Source organism: Frankliniella occidentalis, unplaced genomic scaffold, assembly GCF_000697945.3.
Source record: "Frankliniella occidentalis isolate FOCC.00 unplaced genomic scaffold, Focc_3.1 Scaffold66, whole genome shotgun sequence".
NCBI lineage: Eukaryota > Metazoa > Arthropoda > Insecta > Thysanoptera > Thripidae > Frankliniella > Frankliniella occidentalis.
Window position 1 is genome coordinate 237,773 of NW_026267196.1, and position 21,002 is coordinate 258,774.

Genomic DNA, 21,002 nt, shown 5'->3' on the forward strand with positions numbered 1-21,002 from the left:
GGGGAGGAGAGAGAGATTGGGGGAGGGCGATAGGGTGGTAGGGCGGCAGAAATGGTCCACCCTGAAAGCGGCCGGAACCAGGACCCAGCGTGGACATACCGGCAGACTCGGGTCGTGCTGGGTCATCCTTCTGCTGCTCGGGGCTCGCGGGGCGCCGCAGGGGCAGCCCGTCCGCCCGGTACAGCCGCACCAAGTACGTCGCCCTGGCTCGCCGAGCCGGACCCGCCCACGACGGCGACAGGAGGTTCCTGAGGACAGCGCCGGCAGTGTGGATAAGGGCGCGAGAGGGTGGAAGGGGGAGGGGGGGGGACGCCACGCCCCACGCCCACCCTGTGCGCGCGTCAGACAGAGCGTGACGTCCGCGAGTGACGTGGAGATGGTTGCCGGCCGCACCGCCCGGCGACAGCGGAGGGGTCACCAGGTCACCTGCGATCACATCGCTATCGGGTTTCACACCGAAACGTCGAGCGGTGACACAATTTTCGGATGACATCTTCATTTAATCTTCCTTTATTATACCAAGTGGCTGATTCCCTTTCGTACTCCGGTTTTCGTATGGCAAGCCCAGCCCGCCCGGCCGCACGACTGCGTGCAGTAAGCATAACTACAAACGTGCGCGGGGTGAATCAGCTACCTGGTGTTCTTTAATTTGAGGCAGACTAGTACGTTTGGCTGCGACACCAGTGAATGCGTCAGTTACAAATAAAGAAAAACCAAGCGTGTAAATTTCTGGCAGGGTTCCAGAAAGTAACTTTATCGGTTCCAGATGAGAGGGTTTGCTATCTCTTGGCGTGTCCCGCGTGCATTGCCCCGTGTCTCCTCACTCCAGGGTCACAACTCACTCGAGCAGGAGGGCACTCTCCACAGGCGCCAAGGGTAGCCTCAGCGCGTTGCCCTGGCCGAGGATGGCCATGTCGACGAGGAGGAAGCCCGCGGGTCCGTCTACGCCTCGGGACCACAGCACCGCCCATTTGTGAACTACTTGATGGTCTGGCAGCGGGTCAGGGGAAATGTCAACGTCATCCCACTCGTCTCGACAGTGGGTGTTTAGTTAGACAGGGCTGCACCAGACTTCGTAAAACCAAAGACTACTTGACTAGACTAACCACGAGGCCTCTGTTGGCCTGCAGAAATAAATGTATCGGTTTCCAAGATTGGCAAGTTAAGTCTGAATACAATGCCGAGTACGCACCTGGAAAGGCCCAGACGGTGGCCAGCTCTAGCTCGACGGAGGCCAGCACCTTGTTGCGGGGGAGGAGGTTCCTGGCCTGCTGTACCTGTCAGCGCAGACGCCTTGCGACTCAACTCACAACTGTTCCATGTATCCTCAAGTGTCCAGTCCGGATGCCGCTGCCGCTGGAACGTACCGAGAGCACCATCGTCTTGCCTAATAGCTGCTCGAGCGGCTCTTGAAACTCGAACGAAAACTCCTTTAGATTGGGCGGCAACAAAAGAATGGTGACTGTGTGGGCGTTCATAACCTCTAAACAGCATCATGTAGGCGTGTTTTCCGCGGGCGCGCCCTCACCTCGCCGTAGTAGGGGCTCGAGGCGGCCTGGCGCGGCGCGCCCGTCTGCAGCAGGCGGCCCGCCCGCACCGCCAGCCGCGACTCGACGCCGCGCCAGCGAACGTGGCGACCCTCCACCACGCGCAGCCACAACCTCCAGCGCGGCGCGGCCGCCATGCTGCGCCAGGGTGGCCAACGGGCACCAACCGGGCACCGACGCGCAAAGGGAAAATCAGGTGGCCAAGGACAACGTTTCCGATTCGACCGTTTTATTGGTTTCCACTGTCCTTGAAATGGTTTCCTCTCGTTTAGCAGAAGGAAAATATCACAGGTCGACGAAATTCTCCTCACAGAAGTGACACAACAGACGTTGAGAGCAAATATCTAGAGGAAGTCAGCAAAGAGTCCCTCTTTGAAGTCGTGGTGGGGTTGGGAGGAGAGGGTGTGGGGGCGCGGAGGCGAAACGGACAAACTAAGCGGGCAAAAGCGAGGGGTGGGGCTGGAGCAGATTAAAGGAAAAGTAATTGCACGGCCTTTATTCCTTTCCCCTCCGTCCCAGAAAGGACCTTTTTACTGGGGTCCCTGCAGGACGCCGGAGACCGACAGCTTGGGGGCGTGGGGCACGGCCTTCTGGAAGTCGGAGACGCTGCAGCAGTAGATGAGGCCCTTCCTGTAGTCGCGGATGGTGGGCCAGCCGTTGGCCTCGCAGATGTTCTTGCAGAGCAGGTTGTTCTCGGAGTCGAGCAGGGGGTTGTTGGAACCGACCAGGGCGATACCCTGCTTGGTCTTGGCGTCGTACAGCACCTTCCAGAAGTTGTCGGGGATGGGGATCTGCTTGTTGTCGTCGTTCAGGTACAGAGGGGTGGCGACGCCCTTGTCGCTGTCGATGGTCAGCACGCCCTCGGTACCGGTGTACACGGTCAGGTCGCGGCCGAGCTCGATCGCCTTCTTGCGCACGTTCTTCTCGGTGGCGAGCCAGTTGCCGGCGTTGATGGACTGCCACTGGGGAGCCACGTTGGCGTAGAAGTAGGTGAGGAACTGCCACGAGCCGAAGATGAAGTCGGCGTCGGGGGCGAGGTGACCGCGGGCGATGAAGGTGTTGCCGATGAGGTTGGCGGCCTGCTTCTTGCCAAGGACGGTCTCGAGCATCTTCTTGTGGTTGGCCTGCTTGTAGGCGTTGTCGGGGTTGTAGCCCTTGTACAGAGCCTTGTCACCACGGCTGCAAAGAAGAGGGAGGGTGCGTGTCGTTAGTCAAAGGTTTCCGCCGCATCCGGACGGGCGGGGCGGGGCGGGGCTGTACTCACGTGAAGGAGGGGCGCTTCGACTCGACCTCGGCGCCGGAAAGGGCGGCGCCCTGGACGGTGTGGTGGGCCCACAGGGTGTTGCCGGCGTCGATCTGGTGGCACACGTCCACGAGCTTGACCCACTCGTCGGCCACCTCGAAACCGAGCTCCAGGATGACGCCGCCGTCGTCGCAGGACTGGTCGGTGACGCGGAGGGAGGAGGCGGCGGTCTTGGAGCAGCCCAGGTCGGACACGGACACAGCCTTGCCGCCCACCTTCAGCTTGTTGCCGGAGTCGCAGGTGGCGGAAACCACGGCCGCCTTGGCCTTGGACACCTACATGGCCAGAGAAAGACAGAGAGATAGAGCACTCAGCGTTGCAGTCCGGTGATGGAAATGTCAAGCCCGGCTCCTGTTCTGCCCGGGGCTGCCACCGCTTCGCGGGAGAGCAGTAATCTGCTTTGGTATTCGGCATTCCTGGGCTGGGTGGTGCCTCTCAGCCCCCTGCGTGTACGTAAAGGGGGATAACACATACCGCACTGTGCGCTACTAGCGGACTGAACTGTAAAGTGTCGCTTAACCATTCTGAGAGGTTTCATTTGGTGTGTGTATGGGGGTGGGGGGGGGGAGGAGGGTACCCTGCCGGGCCGGAGGCGCGCTGGAATTACTTAGGATGGTAAAGACGTCAAACTTAAAAGATTTTTGCGGTTTGCCTCTCGAGACGCAGAAACGAGCTTTACGGCCACCTGCGATGTGTTGCGGTTTGTGCCAGTGTTTGCCCAAACCTCATCGCCAGCTGTTCGACCGAGAACAAGCGTTCGTAGCGTTAAGCGCTCGTTTGTCAAGACCCTTTGCTATCGGGTCGGTTTTGATCGATTGGATCGGAAGGTGGGCGAAAGAGAATCAGAGCGTGTCTCGGGAGATTGACAGAAAACAGAAAATAATCAGCAATGTCTACAAAACACCACGTAGCGCACCGCCCTTGCAGCCGTGTGCTAGAGGAGCGAGGAGGGGGGGGGGGGCTTTCCCTTCTGGTGGAGACAGTCTTCGGGACTGCCATACTCACCGCGTTCTTGTTGCCGGGGCAGGCGAGGGTCACTTCCTCGCCGCTGGAGAGCTTCAGCACGCCGCTCTTACCCTCGGGCTCGGGCAGCAGCAGAGAACCCTTACTGCCGAGGAACAGGGGAGACTTGCTCTTGGGCAGGTCGCCGTTCATGTTAATACTGCAGTCTGCAACCGTACACAAATGTCATCCGTTAGTCAAAATACACGAATAATGAGTGGATTGTGGGTAAATGGGAAATTTGTCTACCGGACGTGGGCACTAACCTGCGCTGACGGCAGACACGGCCGCAAGGCCGAGGAGAACGTAGGCCAGCATGGTGGTGGTGATGGGGGGCTTCTGTGTGGGTCTCGGAGACGACGGCGGCTTTTAACGGCTCTCCACGCCTCTCCGACACCTGCGTCAACACCGCCTCCCCCCGCCGCGCCCGCGCCAGGTAGCCGCGGCCGGCACCCGCGCCCGGGCGCCGCCCGTCCCCGCTGCCGTGCATGGCCGTGGAGGGCCAGCCCGCGGCCGAGCCGGCCGAGCCGGCCGAGCCGGCCCAGCCTGCAGCAAGCTGGCGGGCCTGCCGGCATACTGCCCGTTGCAGCAGGTGTATCCATCGTGTGTGGCTGCTGGGCTGCTGCTGGGCTGCTGCTGGGCTGCTGCTTGGTTGTTTCCAGAGGAGAGGGCCCCTCCCCCTCCAACCCGCGGACTGCGTCCGAGTAGCGCCACCACAAGACGGTGTGGTCGGATGTGCGTTCCGGACGTGACCCCCGCGATAGCGCTGCTATGCGTCGCGAATGGGGTCGGCGTGCGAAAGTGTGTGAGTGTGCGTGTATGTGTGTCGTGCGCGGCAGGTGATCGTCAACGGGAGCGTCTACGAGAACGCAGTCCCCGCGCACACCAAAGCACGCGTGTATTGTGGCCGGTCCCCGCCCCGCCCCTCCCCGCCCTCCCCGCCCGCCTCTTCCCGACACGCCCGGCCCCGTCGTAGTGCCCCGCAGTCTCAGCTCGCGGTATCCGCCGAGCTCGCTCCAAAAATGACCAGAGCGACAACTGCTGCAGCGCCGCGCGAGGTGGTTGTGGCGCAAAGTGCGGAGCAGAGCGACAAAGTGTCTGGAGCTCGGCGACCAAGCGCCGTGAGGAGGTCGCGTGTCGCAAGTCAAGTACTGTCGATAATTAGATGATCGAGTTTGATTGGTGGGGCTCAATGTGCGTGCAGTGCGGCCCGGACGCGGAGCGAATGCACCTGCACCTGAGCCACGTCGCCACGTCACCGCCCCGATTGCAGCAACCATGAGAGCAAGGCATGTTCCGAACATCGTCGGTGTAGGTATTTTCCGTATTTTCGTAAATCGCACCCACCACAAACACACACACACACCCGGTCGTGAGCCGAAAATGACTAGAGTTGTTTTTTCTTTAATCGTGTGTATTCAGGTGTCAGACGTCGCCGGTGATCGGAGCTTTCCACCTCTTCGAGAAATGAATGAGAGCCTCGGGCGCGAACATGACGTCGAGGATCACGACCACCACAAACACCAAGGGGGGTCGAATTACAGCTCCGGGGATATCATTTCATTTCACAAAAACGGTTCGCGTCTCAGTGTTGGCCCAAACGGCCCAAACTAGCCGCGCGTTAGCCGCTGGCGCTGGCGCAGCTGGTGGCGGCAACAGAGACACCTGTCCCGACCCCTGAGTCCGACAGAGAGGGATAGGGGGAGAACCGAATGAACGCGACCAGAGGCCACTGAGGCCACTGAGCTGCACCCGGGGCACGCACTTGCAGCGGCCGCACCATGTCCAGGCGCAGCAGCAAGAGCAGCTCCTCGGCCGGGGAGTTCGACGTGTGCGCCGTGAGCGCGACCAGCACCCCGGCCAAGAGCCCCCCTCCCCGCTCGGGGGCGGGCTCGGGGACCAGGCCCGGGTCCGAGCAGCGCTCGCCAGCAGGCTCACCGTCGCTCAGCACGACGATGAGCGACGGCCGTGCCCAGGCGGCCCAGGCCAGCCCCGCTAGGGCCGTCCAGTTCTCGCAGGTGCGCCGAACCTGGCCGTGTGTGTGATCTGAGCTTGGGAGAGAACAAGGTTGTCGTCGGAGAGAGTACGCTCGGCCTTATCTCTGCGGTTAATGTAATCAAGCTTATGGTCTTCCGTAATTCACGCGGATAGCGTGCCGCGTGCCGGTCAAAGACCCGCGCTGTGCATGTGCACGCATAGGAAGGAGAACACGGGACGCAAACGACTGTCACAAAAGTAACCTCAGTGTGGCGGGTTTGTCTCTTGGTCCGTGGCCCGCAGCAGAGGAGCCTTGGAAGTAGACAAACCCGCCGCGCCGCGGTTGTCTCCTCTGATCCACTCGGTATAGTGTATTTCGACTAACGGAGGAAGAAGAACAGCGGGGGTAGAACAAATAGGTTCCTGATTGGCCGAGCGCTTACCCCAACTACCGGCGTGACGCAGAGGCGGGAAGCTCTCGGCCAATAATCGGTAACGTTTATGTTCTGCCCGCTATTCTTCTTAGTCGAAATACACTATACGGGCGGCGACCCATAGGGTTGGCTATAGGAATCTACGGCAACCTACCAGTCACGGCCGTATCGAATTGCAATTGCAGCGTAGGCGGAGCAGTGGCAGCAGCAGGAGCAGCAGCTCCAGGAGGCCGCACGACCTGGCGGACCTCTCCTCGAGGTTCCTGGGTTCCGATTTCAGCCGGTCGCCCGGCCTCAGCCCGCTGCTTGAAGGTAGTGAAAAGGGACATGTGACAATAAGGGTCGTCCCGAAAGTGCGCCCGTCATTCGCCAATACGAACCTGCCAAGAAGCTCAGCCTCTGCAAACTCTCATAGCGCCTGGGAGGTAGGCAACATTTTCCCTAAGGCACATACGTGTACTGCGGTGTGGCCTAACCCGAGTCTCGCAGGCGCTGAGCTTCCGTAATTTGTCGACCGAATCTGAGAAAAATGGACGTACTTTCTGTACGATTCCTTACGTGTGTTACATTCGGTTGCCACCCCTAGAGCCTCGAGTCTCTCCTAAAACCTCGATGGTTGCCAGACTCGTTGAACGGCGACTCCGTGGCCCGCCTGCTGGACGAGGAGGCCGAGGACGTCCGCCTCGCCTCCATGCTGGCCGCCTCGGTTGGCGGCGGCCCCGTCTTCGGGCCCCCGCCACCCAGGTTCCCGCTGAGCGAGTCCCTTCACCACGCGCAAAGGGACATGTGCGCCATGCCCGTCGGGGACAGCGTGGGTGTACAACCAAACCGAAGTAACTTATGAAGTTGCGAGGAAAATTGCGATACCAAAGTTGCGGTTACAGGTCCTTTACCTTGGAGACGGCGAGGAGCCCAGCAACCTGTCCCCCGCGGAGGTGGCCGTCATGATGCACCACCTCGAGCAAGGCGTGAGCATGACGGCACCCCCGGAGCAGCTCTTCAAGTTCCTCTTTCCTAACGCATCCAGGGCCGCCGTGAGTAGCCTGGAACAGTGTTTTCGATTGGGCGGGTATTGTATAAAATTCATGCCCGCCCGAAGCTGTTTTAGATGGGGCCGGGCAAAGATTTTCGGTCTTGCCCGCCCGATCGAAAACACTAGCCTGGAGGTGGAGAGCACGATGTTGTCCGACAACTCTTCTCTCCACGCCGCGCTAGCCGTTTTCCCCCTCCGCTGCAGATCACGAGGAAAGCGTCGGGCGGTGAGGAGGGCGGCGTCCGGGCCGGGGCGGGGCTGAAGGCGGCGGGCGCGCCCAACGACAACACGCTGCACAAGGGCGAGTCCTGCCCCATCGTATGCTTCGGCACGGGCTTCCCCGCCCGGCCCCAGCCACGCACCTGCGTGCAGCTGCGCGGCGACACGCCACCCAAGTGGTTCCCCGGTGAGCCACGGTACCCACCTGCAGGTGGGTGGCGGCCACCCCGCCGAGCTCTTCCCATGCCGATGTAGCACCAGGGCCAGGTGGCTGACTGCCCCCTCTCCCTCCTCCCCCTACCGCATGGCATGCGCACATGGCTTGCCTACTCGCTCGGTTCGTAAGGCGCAGTGGACGGAGGCGATAGGCAACCCCGATAGCACGACTGCGCATATTTACTGGCAGTTATGCGTGGGGGTTGCCTATAAACACGTTCCCTGCGGCATGACCACTATGTGGTCACGCTCCCATGTTAAATCATAGGGGCCAAAAATTAGCCGCAGGGAACGTGTTAAGTGAAAAGAAAAAGGGAGGAAGCCTACCCGCGGTACCTCAAAAAGGAGGGGAGGCCTCCTACAACTTGAGCCGTCCAAGTATATTGCACGATGCAGAGAGAGGGTTTCCTACCTCGAGGCACAGAGACAGTGCGTAGTGCGTACTTACTAAGTTGTTCGTCCGTCCCGATCTGGTAGGGTACTTCGTGGCCCTGCCGGAGACGGGGGGCACGCTCCAAGTCAAGAGGTCCCCGACGGAGGTGATGCAGGCAGCCTACATGGCGGCCAGGCCACGCAACATCCCACCCGAGTGTCGCTTCGTCTATTGAAAGTGCCAGGGAGGGGAAATTACAAACATGTACATTGAGTAGATTTTATGTCTCATCAGCCGTGATATACATCAATTATTGTCTGGCACATTGTCGTCGCTGAATAAAGTTGTTACAGCATTGAATACACTATTTGGCAGGAAATAAAAATTTAGAACTTAAGTAAGACAAGGTTAGATATTCATAATAAACATTTAAATGCATAAACATCACAAGAGATTCAAACTGACCTTGCATCAAATATTGCTCTTTGTAATTGACCACAAGTTGATATAGAATATTTAAATGATAATGAATACAACATAACAAAAATAATGGCAAATAGATAAAATCTAAATACGTACTTGACAAAGTACAGCTAATAACATCATGAAATTCAAAAATCAGTCCATACACTGCAATTTTGTTATTTCTTTTTGAAGTGTGGTATATTATGTGGTATAATGTATTTTCTGTGGTCAGCTAAGTTGACAAGAGAAAATGAGATTCAAGGTAGGTTTTGATATGATAACTCTCTCTTTAAAATAAAACAGACTTTTGATGGCAGTGTTACTGAATTATAAGTACAACTTCAGTACAATAAACAACTCTTAATGTATCTTATACAATAATTATTGTCAAAGTCTTTTAAAACATTACAGTGATATTGATGTCTTATACAATAAAGTGGACTTTGTTATAACATAAGTACACTTTGACTAAAAAGTTACATAAATGCACGTTACATCTTGGTTGTTACTTAAGTCTTACCTGGTTAATATAGATTCTGTTAGGTATCTCAAACCAACTTAAAAAATTCTTTACACCAGCACCGGTAGGTTTGAAAGCCCATTTAAAATATGAATGAAATATTTCATTTGAAACTATGAAGCGATAATATCAATTTTTAAATAAGAAATGGAAGGCATAACATCGTTTGATGATATAAAATACACTCCACATATGAACTGAAATGCATAGTTGCACCACATTCTCATGTTTCTTGTTGATGAACATGACCTCTAAGTTTAAAGACCTTTGTTGTAATACACAACCTTGGGTGGGGTCTTCATTTTGTTAATTTCGTCCTGTGCAAGAAAATTGATTAAGGTTAGTAAAAAAATAGACAAATAAAGTTTTAAAAAACTGAAGTAACAGTGTAGAAACTCATCATTCAGAAATATTACCTGAAGTTCAGGTTCCAGCTGATCTACAGCAATTGAGGCCCTCTGGGAAAAGAGAGCACAACACATAGGTGTTGCAAAAGTCAGACAGAGTCCACAGAACAACGTCTGGATTGGTGCATTAGCCCATGGGAAGCGGCGAATAAACCCACGCTTGTCCAAGATGTTCATCAAAACTGGAGTCAGCACTAGATAAAGTAAAAAGGGGAATATTAACTTTTTATAATAATGAGAGGGCAGAAATGTTTTTGGCTTCCCATATGCAATTCAATAGTCAGCTATACCCTTTGGTGCATTACATCAAGTTGGGTGGGACCAAAAGCAGATAGTGAAAAAAAGTGAGGTAAGTGAATGTGTATGTAATAGCATGACATGAATACATACATGAATACATAAATGATATTCTAGTAACCATACATCTATACGAATAAATATATGAACATGAGGAAAATATTTGTAAAAATAAATTACCAATGATTCCAACTATAAAACAGACAGAAAACTGGCCTGTAGCAGTGATTGCCGCTCCAGTCATTTCAAGCATGCCTCAAAACCTAGTAAGCAAACCAAAGCCATTCCTGAAAATAATAAAGCAAATAAATGAAAGTCATATGAATAGCAAACCTGTTGAAATTGTACAATGTTACACTGGAAAAATAAATAAAAAATAAAATAGTTTAAAGCACTTTGTGTTGTCATCAGCTGAGTGCATAAAGACACCCACACACAAGAGAATCACATTCTCCTTCATGGCAATAAAACAATCTACCATAAATCTTACAAAATTCAATAGTGTCCTGAGTCGCTGAGTGCTATGAAAATACCTGCTACATATGCCGATTGCCAGGTACCGAATGGGCTCACTGTTTTGCCCCTACTCCTATTCTAGCTGGGCAAAACGTGAAGTCTATTCTACTTTATAAAATCTAGATTAAAAATTGAAAACTATTTTTTTTTTTACATAAGAAAAAAGTAAGGTGCAGTTTGTAAACTTGTGTGGGCCACATACCCATGCTAGGCACAGCCATGCCAATTCGAGAGAACACAACTTGGCCTATAGCTTGTTGAGCTGCAACAGCTGACTGCCCAATTTTGTTTCCATCATTGTCAACCAATGATATACCTTCCTTTAATTCCCTGCAAAACCCATGAAACCAGGAAGTGAATGTAAAGCACCCTTTGAGACAAAAACATTATTTCTGGGAAATTTTAACAAAGAATGAATACAGCAAAATCTTATTATTGTCTACCTCAATTCAGAAAACTTGAAAACAATTGCTCTATATTTTTTTTAAATAAGATCATAATTCTATTTGATTCTTGAGCAGAACTGACGCTGCTTTCATTCTATGTTTTTCTACAAACATCACAAAACAGCACACCGAAACAATGAATCCAGCCCCCAAAATGTAAGGCAACCATTCCATTGACATAACAGAGCACCAAATCACCAAATCCCTTTAGCACTTTGCAGCCTGGAGGACAAGATTGATATTATTACCCATGCCAGGGGAGGCCATGCCGACACGGCTCACGAGCACAGCTAGAATGCCAGACTTAGCAGCCTCTGTTGAGTTGCCGAGCTTGTTCCCATTTTCATCAGTAACTGGGACACCGTCATTCAATTCCCTGAGAGATCATTTTAAACAACATTCTTCTTGCGATCAGAATCACACACACAATTCAAAAGATCAAGACAAAAAATTTATGTACAAAACCATAACCAGTCAAGATTCTGACGAGATGCCACATCTGAATACACAAAACTCGCCATATTTGTACAGCACAAAAAAGCTTGAAACAATGTACAAAATATCTTGAGCATAAAAGAAAATGAATGGCTATATTTACCTGCGTCTCATCAACGGGATGTTGATGCAATTTGCAGCTGCCACTGCTGCAAATGGAACCAGACGCCCAACTAGAGGTGGAGCTTTCTATGCAACAGAATAGAGATGAAAATAGATTTTTTCTTAACATATTAACAGAATTGTGAATAAAACACTTTTAAGAGAGGTGTTCACTAAGCAAACAAGGGCAAAGAGAAAAGGGAAATAAAAATTATAATAGCAAACCTTTGCCAAGCTATTAAGTCCAAGGGCCGTCAATACAGCACCACTGGTCGCCAATGCATAAGACACACCACTCTCTCTGAAAGAATTAACAGAAAGTGAATAAAACTGACTAAAATTTCCTCAAAACATAGATAGCTTAAACAGTGCCCCCTCACAGACACCCCTCTGAGCTGCATTGGTGGAAAAGCTGAATTGAGCAGCGCAGCTCTGAAAGAGGGCGTTGTGTGATAAGAAAAATAGTTACACTTACTGTAGCGTGATTGGAGTGTCCCCGCTACGATTAGTGTAGTTAACAACTGCATTAAATGATTGATTAACCCACTGCCAAAAGAAAACAGCAGGGGTTGATCTGAAAAAAATAATAATTATAAGATTATGATTATTTAATAAAGATCTTAAAAGATTAAATATATCTGAACAAGAACACTCACTTGTAAAAGGTCATCATACAACCAGTAATGGTCATATTCATGGGCACTTGAGCAGACATACGGCCAATTAAAAGCATCTTTTCGCCCGTGTCTGGGTGGAAAGCAGAATCATACAGATTTTTGGCTCGCCATAGCTCATCTTCTGTCAATCCGCTAATATCTTCCCCCTTCCTGGAAATATTAGAATGTTACGTCATGTGAGACATCATACACAACTTAATATTAACATATATTATTTACCTGTAACGTGTGTAAATATCCTTTGCTTGGTCAAGCTCACTTTCACTAGCAAGGACATTGAGAGGGTTTGTCACCGTGAAGAAATGTTTAGCTCTTCCCCAGTAAGTAGATTGATCATAGCGAGGAAGATCCAAATTGATTCGCTCACTCATTTTTGGACAAGAGGAACACAAAAGTTGCAGAAAACAATATTATCTCTGAGTAACAGCCGTCAACTCGCCAGGTAATCGGGCTGCTCAGTACGGGGATCGTGTCGAGTGGAGATCAGGCCTCCTGAATAAAGTAAACCAAAGTTCATCAAGAAGATCAGCTGATAAATAATTATGAGTGAAGATTTCGCAAGGATAAGTGATTTAAATAGTGCCACTAGGGTCAAAAGAAGTATGAATGAAATGGTTTTATCCTCACGTTATAGATTGACGAAAAATCCGAAAGCCCCGAGATAATACGAAGTGTATTCCCGACAACGACGTCGAGGTTAAAAGATCAAGATCAAGTATCAAACCCAAGTCCAAGTCAACAAACAGAACGACAGAACAGACGAAACTTCGAAGCGTGGAGTCAAAGCAAGCGCCACCTGGTATTGAGATTTGAAACTACGTGTTTGTTTACAACTACGACGAAAACACCTTGTACGAAAGTACCTCGTCATTTACCATTTGATTTTCTTCAGATAAGCGTGGTAAAAGAAGTGTCTGATTTTATCAGATGTGACCTAAATCTAAGTACAATTCTGGTTGACGTTCCCCAAATAAATACACCTCTTTTCACCTCCAGCAGACAAGGCCGATGGCGATACCCCATGACGTTGTTCTCGTTCTTTTTCCACTCAAGAGATGGCGTTGACGTCGAAGTCGAAGTTTGTTTCGTGATCCACTTGCACTGTCCGTTAGATCTTCAGTCAGCGCAGAGCGTACTAGATTGAAATTGCAATTGAAATTTGAAATGAAAGAAAATATGGTTAGTTGTTATTACACGGAATCAACAGGTTTCCTCGACTGTAGTCTCAAGTTTTGTCGGACAATTTGATTTATAGTGCAACCTTGACGCTAGGAACTACCCTCATCCCTCCACAAAATCAAATAATAACCATTATTGCTAAGTTACAAATGATGTAGGGTATCACTCTAACCAAACGTTCTGTTTGTATTTGTAACGGGTCCTACCCAAGTATGTTTACCAATTTAAAATTTATCATTTTTTAATTTTTCTAAATGTATACCGCAGTTGTATCTAACAATTTGTGTATGTGGTAGTACCTTCGTCAAGGGGATGTCCTGCATTTTTCTGTAGTTTACTAATTATTGGTGATAAATATGTCTCAGTAAACAAACAGGTTTATATAGTTTTACCCCCCCTCCTTTCATAGAATAGAAATACTGGAAATGGGTTTATTTTTTGTGCTGGTCTCTTCCTGGAACCTTATAAACTGATTTTCTCTTTCCCTTTGCTTACCAGTCTTCTAGCATGTCTCCCCCGACCACTACACTGGATGGTTTGCCCAAAAAGTTTGTAGCTGCCATGAGGACATTGTTTGATATTATGGATGACAAGCAAATCGGCTACGTCAGTTTTGAAGGTATCTTTCCAATTCACACTTGATAGCTAAGTATCAAACCAAAGTTGTCTGTTAAATGAAACACGCATTAATCCTGCTCATATCTTATACCCATTCTCAGACATTGAAAATCGATGGCATGATGATGGATCAAAAGGATTACCAAAGGGAGTTCTGGATAGTCTTCAGAAGGTTACTCCTCCCAATGGCCTCTTGTCCTTTGAACGATTTTGTGCTGGTCTCAAAATATGTTTGCTACGAAATCAAGCTGAAACAGGACGCAACAAGTCATCTGATGGTGGAGGTACATGTTCAAACTATCTAAACTTAAGTATGTGTACTTATGATTAGTTTTGAAAAATAACTGTATTGTGTGTTTTAATAGTTCAACCAATACGACCTCCATCTGCACCATTGCTAGATCTTGACTCAAGCCCACCTCCTGTTTTTCCTGTTTGGACTTCAAATAATATTTCTGGACCGCAACATCGAGCTGCTAGTATGCCGCAATTGTCTCAAGACACCAGGGGTTTGTAATTTACTTTAGTCATCCTGTGTAATCTTTAATAATGGTTTTTTAACATATTTCTGCTTAGCAGAGACGGATTTGCGGAACTATGTTCAGTTGCCATCAGATACAATTACATCAGTGCCAGGTGCAAACCCAACAGCTGGTACAAGTAAAGGGCCCTTGTTTGGCCCACCAAAACCTCCCAGAACAGCAGCTGGTCTCCTTGCCTCACGAGAAAGGTACTTGATGACTATGAATCAAAGTGCCGTGATATATTTCGTGATATTGTTCAGCTGGTAGTTTAACTCTTTCTTCTCTTATTTTAGCTTTTCAGGACTTGATCGCAGTGGAGGAGATCGCTCTGCTGTGGAAAGAGGGGCACTAGACAAAGCTGAAATTAGATCTGCATTACAGTGCTGGCAACTACGAGCTGCTCAACCAACATGGAACAACCGTGGATCTGGAGATGGTAAACCAGCATCTATGAATGCAAATATTATTCCAGCCCCAGCTAAAGGTATGTTGGAAAAAATAAAGAAATCTTTGTTCCTATTATTGTTTTTATTTTTTAGCTCTTTTCAGTACATTTTTTTCTCATGTTCCCTTCATTCTCAAGGTGAGGCTGAAAGTACCAGCTCTGTGAGTGCCGCTCAGAAAAGAAGCTCTGGTCGTCGCCGTGAACCCCGTCGTCATACTCTGCAGAATGGCATCGATTACAATATGGTAATGATCCTTTAGAAGAGTTTTGCAATCTAGGTGTATTTTTATTTAAATATCTTTTAACAGACATGTTTCTGTGTTGCAGCTTAAGCGAATGAAACAAATGGAACAAGAAAAAGAAGTGTTACTTGAAGGGATGAAATCAGTTGAACAAGCTCGTGAATGGTATCTGAAGCAAATTGCCGCAGTCACAGAGAAAATGAAATACTTGGGTAGAATGGGATCTCACATGGTATGAAGATAAACTCAATATTTAAACTCTTTTTTTTCCTTTCCATTGTTTTGATAAAATGCATGCAATTATTTTAGGAACCATGGAGTGAGACACAGCAGGAACGAATTCAGTTACAACGGGCTCGAGTTTTAGAAGTAAATCGACATCTTGCTGCCTTGACCGATGGAGGTGAACGTGGAGGATTTGCACTGCAGTTAAATCTAGCTGTTCATGGGTCTCCTGGAGCTCAGCAATTACAACATCAAGCCGCAGCAGCTCAGAGATTTCGACATCAAAACTTAATTCTCACTGAGGTAATTATACTATTTTGAATAAACTCCGCTTTTTTGCCTATCTGAATCCTGGAAGGTGTGTGCTTGAGGGATATAACTTACTCTTCATTTCTTTTTCAGGAAATTAACAAGAAGAGTGACCGGATCACCACTCTTGAACGAGAAAAAGCATCACTAATTCGCGAGTTGTACTCTGTTCGGAGGCCATCTCATCCCCAAAATGAGCGGGGCTTTGTTTGATCCAAGTATGCTTTCCAAGATAGATAAATATTGCGTATTTCATTTCTACTGTGCCAAACTTTTTTTAGATTATGTTTTTTGTTTAATTCTATGTGCATGAAACTTTATAGAAAACATTGATTTCCATTGAGTGTCAAGAGAATTTTGCTTTCTCTATCATCATAACTCATAGTGTGAGTGACTCAAAGACACATATTTTATATTCCACATTCCATCTCAATTTGTTTTCAATTTCCTCTCATGATACGTAGTCCAGTCCTCATCCAATCGCCAATCAAAATCTTGAGAACCTGTATGAGGCGACTTCACTTGTGTCGACTCAATTGCGCAAGCACAGGGGGCTGGCATTGTTTTTTAACACTTTTCTTCTAGGTTGACCAGGGGAGGCCTGAGCCAGCAGGGTTACCACTTGGCATCGGCATTATTGACCGCACTCCCCCTTCGGTCCAATCAATCTCTTAAGGGGGCAAACCTGTGAATCGCAAGGGTTTGGGAGTTTATTTATTAAACAAAAACTACAAATCGTAGGGAAATGGATGAGAGACCATCTAGAGAAAGAATTGGACTACAGTTTGATAAATAGTGCAGCAGTATAACCCTCTGGGAACGTGCTCTTCTTCGGCTTGAACCGGATGTGTCCAATACTTGGTGGCGTGCACGATTTCGGCCAAACGGAAAGACCTGCCAAAGGTGAAAAAATTGTCATTTACTTTTGAAAGATCTCTCTATTGCGTGACGAGAGCGATTTAAAAAATCTTGATTCTTAACATTTTTTTGAAAATGCCAAAGTCTTAGCATGAAAAGTTGGGTTGAAAATTTGCTACGTTTTCCCCAGTTTTAGAACCTGAAATGTGGCTAGTCGAAAATCGCTCTCGTCACGCCATAGAGGTATCTTTTTTAAGTAAATGGCAATTTTGTTCACTGTCGCAGGTCCATCTGTTCAGCTGGAATCGTGAATGCCACCAGGTAGTGTACCTGTCTGGTTATGCTCAAGAAGGCCATGTTCCCGCAGGTTTACAGTTCTCTACCATATATTCAATTGAAGCCAAATTTTTCCTCAATTAGAGGGTCCTTCGTCCATTTCTCTGTGATTCGTAGTTTTAGTTTAATGAATAATCTCCCAACCTGTGCATTATACGATTTTAAACAATTTTATAATAAGGCAGTTTTGTCTGTGTTATAATCATCCCTAAATTTGTGTACTGCTTTTACCTCTTAGTGAAATATTCCTTATTATGTATCTTAATTCTTAGTAAACAGCAACATGTTTGTTGACAGCATACTTAAATTTGTACTCTGTGTGATATACATTGATATTTCAATTGTGATTGTAAAACCGTCCAGAAAATATTGTTTCACACCAATCAATTGTGATAAGGTTTAACTTGTTACCATATTCAAAATTTGATGTGGTGCATTTTATAATTCTTTATTTTATGTGTGACATCAAAATGTCACATAGTGTTGCTTGATTAGATTTGTATTGTATGTATTTGCTCAACACTTCAAAAATGTTTATATCAATTTTGAAATGATCTACTATGGGTGTGGTTCAATTTCACCTGGCAAATTGATCTTAAATATGTGTTTAGTATTCCTGTTAAGTTTGATTTGCCTTTTTCTCCATTGTGTTTGGAATCTCTTATGATCTTTGCTCAAACATCATGTATTGTGACTTAATCCCTATTTAATCAATAGAAACAGAACCTTTTTCTATCTTTAGTTTTGGACATGATTCTAATTACGTATGTACCCTGTTATTATTTGTTTATGTGCCATGGATCACTGAGGGTTTTTGTTGGATCTGCTTCTTTTGTTTAATTTTACTCGCCTCTAAGCATTTTATTTCTTGTTCCCTGTTTTCTCTTTCTTTTTGTCTCTAAAATTTTAACTTTGAGATTTTAATTAGGTAGTCTCCTGCTAGGAATTTGATGTACCAGTTAAACTTGCCATTAAGTGTTCTATTGTTGTAGCAGAGGTGGTGGTGATTTGAGTAAAAGATGAAACTGAAAAGTGTGAAGTCTCAGCTCAATGATCTGTGTTTTTCAGGGGTGGTAAATTAAGACTTCCGTTCCTTGTCATTTTTTTTATTGCAATAAACCCCAAAGCCAGGAAAGGTAGTAATTCGGTAGGAGAGGTATAAAATAATGTGTCAGAGTTCATTTTCATCGTAACATTCTTCAAATTTCAACTCCATGAATGATGAAGAACAATGCAATGTCTTAATTTTCCACCCCTGCTATTTTTTTTAAATACTTTTTTACTTGCGGTAAGTTGTTGTTTGTTTTTTTGTTTTTGTGTTTTTTTTAGATCTGTCCGAGTTTCTTTCCAAATTAAATATGTCATGTCTAAATTCGAAAGGCCCTTAAATCTTATTGGCTTCACCCGCTCCCCTCCCCTCTTCCAACACCCCACCCCTTCCTCTCCCCTCCCCTGCCATCGCCATCGCCATCGGTGCATCGTTGGGGGGAGAGGATAGGAAAGCTGAGTGGTTATGTTTTCTATTTGATGTTATTTATTTTTAATGAATTTTTTACCATAATCGGATTTTGAGTATTTTAATTGATGAGTAGAAATGAATTTTAAAATCGAGGAAATAAGTGAACTTTCGGACAACGTAATGCAACAAGCTATGTCAGATGCAAACCAGGAACTTGAATTGGATGACTACGAAAAGGCTTCTTTTCAAGGGAAATACCATAAACAATCTTACCGAAAGGCGTGGGAAAATTTGCCGGATTTCAAAGGTATAGTTTCTCACAAGTCTTAAGTCAGTGTCATGCATAGTTTCTAATGGAGTCGATTTTTACAGTTTATGTTAACCTCACTTTCTCTGAACTATGTATATCAATTTGAGGGTGATTATTGCCATACATCTCATGGTCAATTGTTTGCTTTAATTTTTATTACAGGGTGGCTGAAAGAGGTGGAAGGGCTACCCAACCGAGCCTATTGCTCATACTGTCAGGTTTCTTTATTTGCTCACCGCCTCAGTTTGCTTAAACATACCTGCACCTTAAAACATCAAAGGGCTTCTCAGAGAGCATTACTTAAGGTACAAATTCTAGCTTCAGCATTATTTAAATTAAGGTTTTCATTTTTCTTTCCATTCAATAAATTTCTTTCTTATTTTGCCAGAATAATGGGCTGTTACACAATGACGTATCGATTGCTCACTCTTCGACACAGCCGGAAATTCACATCCCAACAGAGAGCATTAAACTTAACCTGCATCCTGTCAAAGTCCAGCAATCTCTTCCAAGTAGTATGACTGTGACAATTATTCAGGATGTTTCAGATGATGCCATTGGATTACAACTAGGACAGAATATTACAAGAAGTGAAAGCAGTACTCTGGTACTGATCCAAATGTCAATATTTTGAGAAAACTGACAATTTCTTGCAATCATAATTTGAATTGTATGTTACAGATAACTGATGATGATGATGATGATCTTGGTCTAAACACGGTTCAATCTGTACAGCTTGATGAACCCGTGCCACAGCCTGTGACCATAGCCCCCCCTATGAAAAAGGAGAAGGTAAAATAAACATATCTCTTATTTAACCAAATTTTCTACATTTGTTTTTGTGAATATATATTTGCACTTGTCTTTTGACTTTTTAACTCTCTGTCACTTTATTGACTGTGTAACTTTTCATCTAAATGGGAAGTGATATGCTATTGAAGATAACCTCGGGACCTTTGAACTTTGTATTGGTGAGGAACAGGCGTGAGGGGTTTTGCTTTCATAGTGGGGGAATCTGTGTTTAATCATGGTAACTGTTAATCGCATTGATGTTGTGCAGCGGCATCTTACACCGCTTACTGCTCCAAAGGTCCTAGAAAAGTGCTATTTGAAATCATAAAAAACCTCTTTCTATTATTTCTCATGAATAATTTTTGGCATCTAGTGATACTTTTATGCTATACTGTTAAGTGACATTTTAATGAAACAAATTGATATGTTTTCTATGAATAATTTATGTATACTTGGGAGCCTTGTATGATTGGTTATTAGCTATAGAATTTTGGCCCTCTAAACTCATGTTTTATCCATCTTTTCCAGAACATGGCCCACTCCTCTAATTTACCTCTATCAACCCATGTCTTGGATACATCTAAAGGTCAGCCTGTAGGGCAATTACCAGTCAGTTTGTATAGACTGGTTGACAGCAGATGGACTCTTGTGAATGAGAGGTAAATAGTTTTTACCTTTCAACTACATGTTGTAGAATATGTTGAAGGTGTATCTTTTTAATTCGAATGTGTTAACTGGTTTGTTGCTTTTTTATTTACAGTGCCACTAATCAAGATGGACGATGCAGTAACTTGATTCAAAGAGAAGAATTTGTAGCAGGTCGTTACAAGCTTCATTTTGACACAGATCGCTATTTTCAACTCGATCGTAAGGAAACTCTGTATCCATTTGTTGAGGTAAGTTGAGGTATTCTTTGAAATTCTTCGTTAAATTTATGCACAAAATATTAATGTTAACCTTTATTTTGCCTCTCAGATAGCATTTGATGTGCATGCACCACTTGAACATTATCATATACCTCTGTTACTCTCAGCTTTTGGCTACTCAACTTATAGAGGTAGCTAAGGTAAGGGAGCCTTCAAGGAGTGAAGAGAAGACCTGAACCTATAATTGATGACTAAGGTTACTTGTTTTGTAAAAGTTTTATTTTTAAAAAAGAAAAAAATAATAACAAGCAATATAATGTTCGCACTTTTTATCACCAGAGTAGTAGTGGTAGTTACTATCTGGGTGAGTTTAAGTACACTCTCCTAGGTGACCAAATTAATGGCTTAATGCAAAACAGAAGTTACCGTCTCACATGAAATTATTCTTTCATCAAATTACGTACCATCATAAATTAAAAGTCAGCACAGAAAATGGCATTTTAGAAGTACATAAAGGAAATTATTCAGACATGGCACAGTCATCAAATTCAGTTGGTGTAAGTTAGGTCTGTTGAGCCAACATTCCTTGGAAGAAGAAATGCTTTCTTTGGTAACACCTGAAGCTGTTTGATATTTCAGGAACAATATACAAATCTCGTTTTGTAAATTTTACTTTCTTTGACTAAACAAAAATTATGTGATTGGATGACAAAGATTAGGTACAAAGGCAGTTAAAATTATCAGTTGATTAAAATGTAAAACACACGCCACCATTCAAAAACTTTTTAAAAGTATATTTCTTACATAATA

The 21,002-nt window shown here is 46.3% G+C and overlaps 6 protein-coding genes across 10 annotated transcripts in view; 3 read left to right on the forward strand and 3 right to left on the reverse strand.

Annotated features, from left to right (window-relative positions):
- LOC113211064 (otoferlin) overlaps positions 1-21,002 on the reverse strand; it is a 36,626-nt gene that overhangs the window by 10,563 nt on the left and 5,061 nt on the right. The window lies entirely within an intron of this gene.
- LOC113211182 (uncharacterized) lies at positions 2,029-4,278 on the reverse strand. The gene is made up of 4 exons (XM_026429495.2): positions 4,119-4,278; positions 3,856-4,019; positions 2,812-3,125; positions 2,029-2,726 (listed from the first exon to the last, which is right to left on the reverse strand). The coding sequence occupies exons 1-4, from the start codon at positions 4,168-4,170 to the stop codon at positions 2,078-2,080; spliced, it is 1,179 nt and encodes a 392-aa protein (XP_026285280.1). The 5' UTR covers positions 4,171-4,278; the 3' UTR covers positions 2,029-2,077.
- On the forward strand, positions 5,281-8,464 carry LOC113211362 (uncharacterized). Its single transcript, XM_026429719.2, has 6 exons — positions 5,281-5,870; positions 6,449-6,575; positions 6,887-7,074; positions 7,148-7,297; positions 7,501-7,702; positions 8,209-8,464. Exons 1-6 carry the CDS (start codon positions 5,634-5,636, stop codon positions 8,337-8,339), a joined length of 1,035 nt encoding a protein of 344 aa, XP_026285504.1. The 5' UTR covers positions 5,281-5,633; the 3' UTR covers positions 8,340-8,464.
- LOC113211378 (sideroflexin-1) lies at positions 8,370-12,806 on the reverse strand. 2 transcript variants are annotated; one of them, XM_026429752.2, is made up of 9 exons: positions 12,657-12,806; positions 12,249-12,521; positions 12,009-12,179; positions 11,828-11,926; positions 11,578-11,653; positions 11,354-11,439; positions 10,512-10,639; positions 9,506-9,690; positions 8,370-9,406 (listed from the first exon to the last, which is right to left on the reverse strand). In XM_026429752.2, the coding sequence occupies exons 2-9, from the start codon at positions 12,398-12,400 to the stop codon at positions 9,347-9,349; spliced, it is 957 nt and encodes a 318-aa protein (XP_026285537.1). In that variant the 5' UTR covers positions 12,401-12,521; positions 12,657-12,806; the 3' UTR covers positions 8,370-9,346. The 2 variants fall into 2 exon arrangements, with proteins under 2 accessions (XP_026285537.1, XP_026285529.1); XM_026429744.2 differs by lacking the exon at positions 10,512-10,639 and adding an exon at positions 11,004-11,131.
- Positions 13,084-18,144, forward strand: LOC113211342 (suppressor APC domain-containing protein 2). 4 transcript variants are annotated; one of them, XM_026429696.2, is made up of 10 exons: positions 13,084-13,208; positions 13,707-13,827; positions 13,928-14,110; positions 14,192-14,335; positions 14,403-14,556; positions 14,644-14,834; positions 14,934-15,040; positions 15,123-15,269; positions 15,347-15,565; positions 15,665-18,144. In XM_026429696.2, the coding sequence occupies exons 1-10, from the start codon at positions 13,194-13,196 to the stop codon at positions 15,782-15,784; spliced, it is 1,401 nt and encodes a 466-aa protein (XP_026285481.1). In that variant the 5' UTR covers positions 13,084-13,193; the 3' UTR covers positions 15,785-18,144. The 4 variants fall into 4 exon arrangements, with proteins under 4 accessions (XP_026285481.1, XP_026285487.1, XP_026285495.1 ...); XM_026429702.2 differs by having other exon boundaries at positions 13,172-13,208; positions 14,406-14,556; XM_026429710.1 differs by lacking the exon at positions 13,084-13,208 and adding an exon at positions 13,215-13,418.
- LOC113211369 (uncharacterized) lies at positions 18,216-20,509 on the forward strand. Its single transcript, XM_026429731.2, has 7 exons — positions 18,216-18,531; positions 18,697-18,839; positions 18,923-19,141; positions 19,216-19,326; positions 19,855-19,985; positions 20,087-20,222; positions 20,302-20,509. Exons 1-7 carry the CDS (start codon positions 18,360-18,362, stop codon positions 20,389-20,391), a joined length of 1,002 nt encoding a protein of 333 aa, XP_026285516.1. The 5' UTR covers positions 18,216-18,359; the 3' UTR covers positions 20,392-20,509.